General features: G+C 34.4%; 1 protein-coding gene across 1 annotated transcript; it reads left to right on the top strand.

Moving 5' to 3' along the window:
• Window positions 1-6075: 6075 nt before the first annotated feature.
• LOC120333044 (spermine oxidase-like) lies at window positions 6076-8480 on the top strand. The gene is made up of 3 exons (XM_039400393.2): window positions 6076-6351; window positions 6698-6830; window positions 7243-8480. Exons 1-3 carry the CDS (start codon window positions 6076-6078, stop codon window positions 8349-8351), a joined length of 1518 nt encoding a protein of 505 aa, XP_039256327.2. The 3' UTR covers window positions 8352-8480.
• Window positions 8481-10958: the final 2478 nt, after the last annotated feature.

Genomic DNA, 10958 nt, shown 5'->3' with positions numbered 1-10958 from the left:
ATCCATAACGGACCCCTTGCAATTTTTTCGATGATTACCGGCCTTGTGCACTAAAACACAACATTAAAAGATCACGACAAAAAACCAATGCGCCGTATAGTGAAACGAACAAAAGAATATAAATCACAACTCTAATGACATGTGGAACATCTAGTCTGTTTCGATATTTGGTAAACGTGCGAAAGGGCAGCATCAGCTACAGCCCTGCAGTTAGTAAACATGTGGTGTTATAAACTGAACTATCTCTGTGATATCACAGGCCCACAGCTCTGTGATAAAACAATGGGGCAGCGTGATCGAAATAGAAGGTGAAGAATCAGAGTCTCCAGCGGTAATTTCGAAGCAACAAAAGGCGGAAATCTAAGAATCTAATTTTTGTATTATCAAGCTATTAGCCATATTACAGATTTGTTTCCCAAAAGTGCTTCACGGACCCCAAAAGGTCCGCGGCCCCCCAGTTTGGGCCGACTGATCCATAGCAACCAAAGGCCACAAATATTCAGAATTTTGCAAAAAGTATCTAAATACAACGAAGAAAACTAGAATCATTGACAAGCAATGAGAATCTATTTCATATAAACAGTTTCGTTAGGGAGCCGCACAATTAAATTTGATAATGGAAAATAAGAAATAGGACGAATGAATAAATTGAAAACGGCTTCCTGGAAACGAAAAAGGCTTGAGTAACTATGTAACAAATAAAGAAAGAAATAATCTCCTATAGATTAGGCACGTGATGGAATAATAAATTGATTTGTTTCAATTCGTTACAGTTACAACGCATATTCAGAAGATGATAATATAAAAGGAAAGAATGAACACAGAAAAAAGCAATGAATGACAAGACAAATAAATAAGATCATATGGAAAGTTTAAAACATGAAGGGGCTACAGAGTGATATCAAACGAGTTGAAAATTTGACGATTGGTTCGAAACAGATATTATATAAGACATAATCAAGCACATAAACAAACAAAAAGTAGTCAATTCGAACCAACAAACAATGGAAATGATGATCGCAGCCTATCAATAATAACGGGTTCTCAAACTTTTGGTGTTGCGGAGCCCCTGAAAAGGTTGACCTTTATTCGCGGAGCCCCAAAAGAAATGTTAAAATTGTAGCTTTCCGATAAATATTCCTGAGTAAGTTAAAAGTACTTAACTTAATTTAAAGGCTAAACCTTTTTTTAATGGGGTTAATGCAAGTCATAAATTAATCAAAATTTCAAAGATAAATTATATATACTCTTACTAAAGCTGTAAATTTGACACTTGACAAACATATTAATAAACTAGGGGTCGAATCTTTTCCCTTTTGACATTTTCGGGAGACTTAAAACTAAAAGGCTGCTAATAACGTGCGCGATTGCATTTTGTTACAATCACCGATAGTTTTCGTCAGCATGGCATGTTAAACATCTTTACGCCAGTGTTTATTCTCCCTAAATCAAAAATTTTCTTCGGCTTATACACGTATTGTTCCACAATGACGACGATGATTGCTTTTTTGTTCTCGTGGGGAATTATGAGTTCAATGTGAAAAACATGTTACCATATATAGTCATCGGCGACGAAATGCTAAAAATAATAATTAATAATAAAGAGGTAAATCCGCAACTCAAATTTCTTGATTGAAAAACGGCATTCCAAAATATTAAATTTCAAAATAAAAGATCACACTGTAAGTTTGGTTTTAGCAGACTCACGTCAGATTAAAAACGCTTTTATAGGCATTGTAAATCACAAAATTTGGTGTAATGTTAGGTTTTCTTTAGTTATTCGTAGTACAGTAACTGAGAAATCGAAACACAGTGAATTGTGTGCGCGATTTACCTTTTTTTTATTCTGAAACTACCGACGGAGCCGCATGCATTAAAATAAATGTCAATCGTATTTTGCCCAGAACTTGTGATTTTTTTAACGGCGATATTTTGCTTAATAATAATCTCGAGTGCAAAAGAACAAATCAAGTTTGACAAATTCCAAGATCGCAAAAATACGACTCCAATTTATTCATAGGTGGCAGTTTATCACGTATATGGTGGCCCATCGTTGTCACGCGTAAAAGTGAAAATAAAAATAAAAAATAAAATAAAAAACCAAAAATAAAAAAATTGTTGTGAAAAAACATAAAAATAATTAAAAAAAAAAATGAAAAAAAAAATTAAAATTAAAAAAAAAAAATAAATAAAAACGAAAAAAAAAAACAAAAAAAAAAAATTAAAAAAAAAAAAAAAATTAAAAAAAAAAAATTGAATAAAAAGAAAATAAAAAGGTTGACAACGATGGTCCGCCTCGTGGCCCATCGTTGTCACGCGTTTTTATTTTTAGAAAATTTGCTTCTGCTTGGGACCAACGTTGTCAGCCTTATCCTACGCGCACAAATGTGTTCCCTGGGTTTCAAACTCACTACTGATTTTTTGAGCAATATTCAATATGAAAATGTTCTATGAATTCTCCATGCTACAAGTTCAACAAGAAGTAATATATTTATAATAATGATAAGAGAATATAGAATTGAATACGAAAATTCGGAAAATTTGTTTTTACGTGTATAAGGTAATTTAATTGGAGAATGCTGCTTAACTACTCAGTTGACTAGACACTCGCGATGCCGGTACCGTACCGTCTTACCAAATACCGGTAGTCGGTTATAGTCGCTTTGCGTCTAACCGTACCGGTAGCCATACAATCACTCATGAAAGAATGGGAGATACGGATAGTCTCGTAGAATATAGACTACTGAAACACTCTCTGCGCCTGCCCCATACCGTACAGCCGTAACGTACCGATCCAGACAAATGATAAGTCGCCCGTGCTCAACCATTTATTTCAATCCATACTTCGATCCTAGTAGAATGTAGTGAGTCGAGGTATGGATTGAAGTAAATGGTTGGGCACGGGCGATTTATCATTTGTCTGGATCGGTACGTTACGGCTGTACGGTATGGGGCAGGCGCAGAGAGTGTTTCAGTAGACTATATTCTACGAGACTATGCGTATCTCCCATTCTTTCACGATAATTGCATGGGTACCGGTACGGTCAGACGGTACCGTACCGGCATCGCGCGAGTGTCTGAGCAGTTAAGCAGCATTTTCCAATTAAATTACCTTCTACACGTAAAATAAATTTTCGTATCCAATTCTATATTCTCTTATCATTATTATAAATATATTGCTTGTGGTTGAACTTGTAGCATGGAGAATTTATAGAACATTTTCATGTTGAATTTATTGGATATTGCTCATGAAAATCAGTAGTGAGTTAGAAACCCAGGAAACACATTTGTGCGTGTAGGATTAAGCCTGACAACGTTGGTCCCAAGCAGCATCAAATTTTCCAAAAATAAAAACGCGTGACAACGATGGGCCACGAGGCGGACCATCGTTGTCAACCTTTTTATTTTCTTTTTATCCAATATTTTTTTCAATTTTTTTTTTTTTTTCTAATTTTTTTTTTTTAATTTTAATTTTTTTTTAATTTTTTTGTTTTGTTTTATTTTTAAATTTTTTTTTTAATTTCAATTTTTTTTTATTTTTTTTTTTCAATTATTTTTATGTTTTTTCACAACTATTTTTTTATTTTCGCTTTTACATTTTATTTTTTTCCTTTTTTTTTTAATTTTACACGTGACAACGATGGGCCACCATACACGTATTTTATGTTATTTCAGAATAGTATTCCTTCATTTCAGTAATCCTAATAGTAATCTCGAATGAAACTTGAGTAACTATGAGTACAATTGAATTATTACGACGAGACACTTCAAATGCTCGCATCGGCCATACATTGAATATTTTACGCAACAGAAATCTCGTTATCCGTTTTTTATAATCGCAAAGAATGTTGCGCGAAAATTTCCGATTCAAATCCCCACCTCTTGAGAATCCTGGCTGCGCTCCAGCTTATAAATAATGTCATTTTTCGATTCAGCCTCTTTGCCATATTTCGAGGCTATAATGTTGTCAAATTTTATCAAAGCTGTTATTGTTTCTTTGAACAGTTACAAAACTAGTCATTATTTTAAAAAGTAATCGGATAGCTCACGGAGCCCCTAGGTTTCTCTCGCGGAGCCCTGGGGCTCCGTACGGAGCACTTTGAGAACCTAGGCCTTAGCGGATACATGAATACGGCAGCACCCGCATGATCCTTTTATCCTCAATTTACGATCCAAAAAGGTATTATATTAAAATAAGCTATCGCTGAAATCGCACAAGTTTTTACCGTACTGATTTGGTATTGTATGGAGCGGGGCGATTCGGAGACGCAGGGGCGCAGCCATGTCTTCGAAAGAGAGAATGGGTTCGAATAATCGATTGTCGTAAGCCGATATTTGTTTCTTGTCGCGGAAAATATAGAATCCGTAAGCGAAAGTCTTACCCTTAAATCGTCATAGCAGTAAAAAATAAAATATATATATTCGTTTTTCAGCGAATGGCGTTCCGATTGTTTCATTCAATTTTTAAGAAAATAAAACTATGGGTGGCTTTAAATTAATATTGCTTTGTTGTTGAAAAATTATATATATTAAAGAAATAGGAATTTACAATAATGCCGTTCGATTATCTATTCTAAACATAGAATTATTCCCTTTTTCAATATTATTGTAAACTCATTTTCTATAATAGCAGTTAATTTAGTCATATATACGTGGTGTTGAAATTCTCCAATACGCAAGAAAAAGGTTGTGAACGCCCGTAGCAAACATTTACAGACATTAACCTATAAAATGATCATGGAGTTGAAAATTGCTTTTACTTCATTTATTGATGTTACGATAATATCGTCAGCCTGAGACTCGCAAAGTGAACGAGCGTTTTTTATGTTTCTAAAGTTTTTGCTGTAGTGAGCTCAATACATAGATTTATTTAAATTTCATTATTAACGTTTTTGGTTCGAGGTTCTGCGAAAATCAGACTGTGAGACGTTTGACGCAACAAAATAGGATTATAGGGTATTGCAAAATTGCTCAATGCAAAATTATGCAATGCTGGAAGCACAGTCGAAGTTGAGGCAGCTCTTGATTATTATGAATACAATTCACTCGCAAACGCAAAAATGTTCATTGAATATATTTCTGTGATGAAAAAGTATTTAACGCAAGAAATATTTTGAGAATAATAGGATTTTGAGGCAATCCAGTATATATTCAGGGGACGAGAAATTTAGAAACAATCGGGAAAGACTGATAAAACGCCGGTCGATAAATGATGATTTAAAATGATACTTATGAAGTAGTAATCAATTTTATAGCATCGTAGTTCGACTGGAAAAAGTGCACGTATTCTATTTTTGCATTTTAATTATATTTGACTATTAACTGATGAGTAATTAAACAAAGTGTTTTCGAAACGGTCGAATTTTGTGGACTTTGCGCCACTTGTAGTGGCAATATGCAGTAAATTTCTACGGCTTCAAACTATTATTAAAAGATAGAATGCATCTAAGGAACCAATTTAGGATTTTAGTACTAATTCTGCAATATTGCACATTAATGTTTCCAATATTCCAAGATTCATGATGCCTTTTAATCATGCATTTTTTTTTTATTTGTTTTTTACATTTGTTAAATTAATTGTGAACTTGTGTGTTTCTAAATGCAAACGATTTGTGCTATACACAACCAAGAATTCCATAGGCCTACACAGTATTTGCAGTATTCAAAATCGGCGTCATTTATATATTAATTCTGGTGATCTCTCATTAAATCCCAATTGAATACCAACATGTGGTTCAAATTTTCATCAACCAAAGACTGAAGAAGTTGTCAGAAGTTTACTACATTCAATTATCTACTTCAATTTGCTGTTCCTGTTAAATTGCTTTCAAAGTACTGCCCGATTGTAAATCGCGTTTTTCTGTATTTGTTTTAATTTTTAGTGGGCGGACACGTACATTGTACGCTTTTAACCTTTTTTCAAGTTATGTCCGTCTCTCAGGTATCTCTGCATTTTGTTTTGTCTGTTTACTTTTTGTATTGTTTATGTTAGAAAATCAAAATAAATGATCGATTGATTGATTGGTTATTTAATTTGCATTTTAGAGTCACCTTGCGGGTGTAATCCAATACACGATGTATAGAAAAACGGATGCCACCTACACCTTTTTGTTTTTACTCAACCTATGTCTTTCACAAACTTGTAACTGCAAGAAAATTGTGATCATCGGGGCAGGTGTAAGTGGCTTATCCGCTGCTCGAGTGTTATTTGAAAATGGCCAGAATGATGTTACGATTCTTGAGGCAACTGACCGCATTGGAGGCCGAATATTTACAACAGAATTCAAAGGTCATATGTATGAACGTGGAGCTCAGTGGGTTCATGGTGCGCCGGGAAATCCTGTTTATGAGGTCAGTACCGGAGCAAATAATTAAGACTGCGTAGAATACGTTATTGCAAAACACCTGTACCAGTTAGCAGTGACTCTCAATTTTCCCTCCTTGTGATGGCTTTATGTGCCCCACTGTATTGAGTGATATTTCACATCCAATTACTCACCTAACTGGTTAATGACTTTGGATTTTCTCGAATTTCGTGTCAAACACGATTTTCATATACTTATATCTTCTTCGAAAGACAAATCTGTGTTTTTGCAGAAATTTTTGCCATTTTTTTCCCAGCACTTTGTGGGCTTCTCGCCTCTATTTGAGCAAATAGAAATATAACAAAAATACGTTCAATATATTTTTTTAACAGTACCTGAATGAAGATACAAATCTCGAAATAGAGAGTTGGCATCGCTACTCTCCGCCAAAAGACTCCAAATTTCAGTACTACAGTGGAAGACCGCTGACTCCAACTATAAAAGATTTATTTTGGAATTCTTCAAGTAAAATTCTCAATTGTTTTTTTGTCATATAACTAAATTTTGACCAGCCTTGCAGTAACTATTGACTACATCTATTGAGAATTCACGCATGTTTCATGAAGTCATTATTAGAACATTTCGCAAGTAACATGCACGAAAATTGAACAATTGTTTGTCTTTGTTGGCGATAATGAAAAAAAGGAGACAAGACATAAAAAGACAACAAGCCTGAATAGTGGAATTTTGAAAGAATTTCAATCTTTCGTCATCTTGAAATAAATAATAATAGATCGATGGTTGCAAAATGCTTATATTATATCTGCTGCATTTATTCAACGGAGGTTTTAAAATGAACAGCGATGCAATATGCATGTTGTGGTGAATTTATCGTAATATTTCATCGATTTCTATTTTAATCACAATGTCTTTGCAGAACTTATGGATCATATTGAGTTGGAAATCGGGAGACTCGTTGAATCAGAGGGAAAAAGTGAGGAAGAAATGGCTAATCTGCGACTAGGGAACTTGGCAAGGAAAATATGGAGAGAAAAATTTATTAGGCAATATACTAAACTTGGACTTAATATAGAAGTGATCAACCCAGTTCTTATAAACAAATTCGGATTACTGGAGGACAATATCGGGAGACATCCTAATATTGTTAATTACCTAGGGTGGTACCAATATGAAGAGTATGGTGACAATGACGTAAAAGTTTTGGATGGATACATGAGTTTGCCTAAAAAATTGATTAAAGATATCCCGAAAAGTGCAATCAAGTTAAATAGCAAAGTTCAAAGTATACAGTGGAATGAGAAAAATGAAAGTAGAGTCGCCATAACATATTTGAATCAATTCAAAAAGACTAAAGTATCTCACGCTGATATTGTGCTTGTCACGGTTTCGATCGGATGTCTCAAAAAATATCACAAAACTCTCTTTGATCCAAATTTGCCCGTGGAGAAACAAGCTGCAATAAAGAAGATTGGTTTTGGCGCAATCAACAAAATGATGCTTTTTTACGAGATTCCATTTTGGGGTCCAAAATTTTCTGAAACGTATTTTTTGTGGGATTCGTACGATGAATCAAATAATACAATGCTTGAAGACGAGTTTGCTGTTAAAACCCATTGGTGTCGTGGCATATATAAAGTCACAAGCTACAAAACAAATTTTCTTATGTTTTGGATCAATAAAATAACCTCAAATCGGATCCGTAAAACACCTGAAAGTGAACTCAAACTGACTGTTACAAATTTGTTACGACGATTTCTGAACAATCCAAAATTACCAGGTCCTGATGATATCATAATCACCGAATGGCAACGGGATGAAAATTTTCTTGGCACTTACAGCTCCCCGGCAATTGGACAAATGTCAAGCCATCAGAAAAACGTACGAAAACCTTTATACGTTGACGAAATGCCAAGAGTATTTTTTGCGGGAGAAGCGCTAAGTATATCGAGGTACGGGACGGTGGATGGAGCATTCTCGACAGGAAAAAGTGAGGGAGAAAGAATCTTGAAGTTGATGCATGAATAGAAGCCGTAACTAAAACTGGCCAATATACTTTGGGATTGTTTAATTTTCTGTTTGTTATCAGTATGATCCGATATGTTTATTATTTGATTATTAACATGTTTGAAACAATTTCCTCGGGTTTTGAATCATATTGAAATTTATAAACTAATTTATATTTGGCTAGATAGGCAATCCGTTTAAATTTCTCAATTGTTTTCAAAATCATTAAATTTAATAAGAACTGACTGTTTGCGACTTTGATACATTTGATTCAATGCGGCATCAGGCGCATTAAACCCCTCTTTTCCGTGCTTTGGTTTAAATCGAATTTATGGTACTATGAGGTCTAAAACTACACGAGGGAATGATAATCTTGCTTCGTATCGCTTTGAAGTAACCGAACACCTGAAAAGGGTTCTCATCATATCGCGTTTCCTTAATAACACATAGGATTAAGAAACATGAGAAGCATTGAAATAGTATAATTTCTGCAAAACTAGCTATCGTGCGCGGTTGTTCAAAATAAGCTGACTGTCAAGTTTTTTTCCTAACAAGATCATCTCGAAAACCTCTCCGGTTCTAAGAGAGGTTAAATGCGAGATAACAAAAACTTTGGGGTCAACAACAAATGATATAAGATAACATGTAAGATACCAACACAAAATTTGATGTATGAGCTACGAACGGTCAAGATTTCACTCCAACTAGGTAATAGACTATAATGTAAAAAAAAAACAGTTTGGCACGACCACAGATCAAGTGCAGTCAAGAAAATTACCACCGTAGCTAATATTTTCTCGTTTTTTTGTCGCTCACTTTCGTCGTAGGAGTATAGCTGCCTAACTAGAAAACTCTTTAATATTGTTTAATTATTGAAAATATTGAAAGCGAAAAGCACGTTCAAAAACGTCAAGTCATATGCAAATCTTCAGATTCGCGTGATAAACTGCTTTTTAGAAACAAACCTAGAACATTTGAAACATTGCCGAATAAAATTTTGCTTAGCATATTTTACACCAAGCATGTAAGTATTGCTATACAAAACATTGGTTACCACATTTGAACTAACATTTGACTGCTCTAGTGACCACTAGATCAAAAAGACAATATATTAAATATCATTGAACCAGAGAGTTTGACTTTACATCCAAATTCTTTCAACTTGGGAGTGTCAGTTACTGCCTTAAGACATGAGTAAACAAACCCATTTAGGGATCTTTCCCCGAGAATCGACTTTCTTGTTCACATCGTGACATTGGCCAATCAGCAATATGCAAAAAGTGACGTAACAATGCTCCCTTTTCGCATCCGCTCAGACACTTTTATCACTCAGACAGATTCTCAAGCGTGTTTGTTAACATTACCTCTTTTTCGCGTTTTTGAACTCTATTCGTTAGTTTTCAGTTGTGTTTCGGAAACTTAAATTTAAATCAGATAATTCAATGATCACTCTGTCTTCCTAGAAGTTTTAATTTAATTACAGTAATAAAAAAATTAGTGTAGAAATAGCTGTGATGGGCTGGACTAAAATTCCTCACCGGTACTTTAAAAAAAAGATTGTTGCATGCGATGAATCATAATGATGGTTTAAAACACTCGCAAAAGCACTCTTGAAATAGCCTCGAAAATTTTGCAATGGTAAAGTATAGAAATCAAATTTCGGGGGTCAAAGGTCGGGGAAAGGTCCATTGCCCACATTTCAATGGAGAAGGTGCTCGTGAAAAAAGCCTGTTGTAACATTATTTGCATTACCATCAATAATTCCTATGAATATCTATAGTTATTTATATAAATTAAAACGGTAATAGATTAAAATGATATCCATAATTGGTTGGAAGATGTTTGTTGCACAAAAAGGTTAAAGGTTACGAGAAATTGGTCATTAGGTTCATTAAACTTTTTTTTCGTTATTACGGTTCGGTTCTAAGAGAGGTTAAATGCCAGATAACAAAAACTTTGGGGTCAACAACAAATGATATAAGATAACATGTAAGATACCAACACAAAATTTGATGTATGAGCTACGAACGGTCAAGATTTCACTCCAACTAGGTAATAGACTATAATGTAAAAAAAAAACAGTTTGGCACGACCACAGATCAAGTGCAGTCAAGAAAATTACCACCGTAGCTAATATTTTCTCGTTTTTTGTCGCTTACTTTCGTCGTAGGAGTATAGCTGCCTAACTAGAAAACTCTTTAATATTGTTTAATTATTGAAAATATTGAAAGCGAAAAAGCACGTTCAAAAGCGTCAAGTCGTATGCAAATCTTCAGATTCGCGTGATAAACTGCTTTTTAGAAACAAACCTAGAACATTTGAAACATTGCCGAATAAAATTTTGCTTAGCATATTTTACACCAAGCATGTAAGTATTGCTATACAAAACCATGGTTACCACATTTGAACTAACATTTGACTGCTCTAGTGACCACTAGATCAAAAAGACAATATATTAAATATCATTGAACCAGAGAGTTTGAATTTACATCCAAATTCTTTCAACTTGGGAGTGTCAGTTACTGCCTTAGGACATGAGTGAACAAACCCATTTAGGGACCTTTCCCCGAGAATCGACTTTCTTGTTCACATCGTGACATTGGCCAATCAGCAATATGCAAAAAGTGA

This window comes from Styela clava, chromosome 13 (assembly GCF_964204865.1).
Source record: "Styela clava chromosome 13, kaStyClav1.hap1.2, whole genome shotgun sequence".
Taxonomy (NCBI): domain Eukaryota; kingdom Metazoa; phylum Chordata; class Ascidiacea; order Stolidobranchia; family Styelidae; genus Styela; species Styela clava.
The sequence above is the reverse complement of the archived record's forward strand: the minus strand, read 5'-3'. Positions and strand labels throughout refer to the sequence as shown.

Coding starts and splice junctions, on each gene's coding strand:
- LOC120333044 (XM_039400393.2), top strand. CDS start 6,076: ATGTATAGAAAAACGGATGCCACCTACACCTTTTTGTTTTTACTCAAC. Junction 6,352..6,697: donor CGGGAAATCCTGTTTATGAG/GTCAGTACCGGA, acceptor TTTTTTTAACAG/TACCTGAATGAAGATACAAA. Junction 6,831..7,242: donor TTTATTTTGGAATTCTTCAA/GTAAAATTCTCA, acceptor ATGTCTTTGCAG/AACTTATGGATCATATTGAG.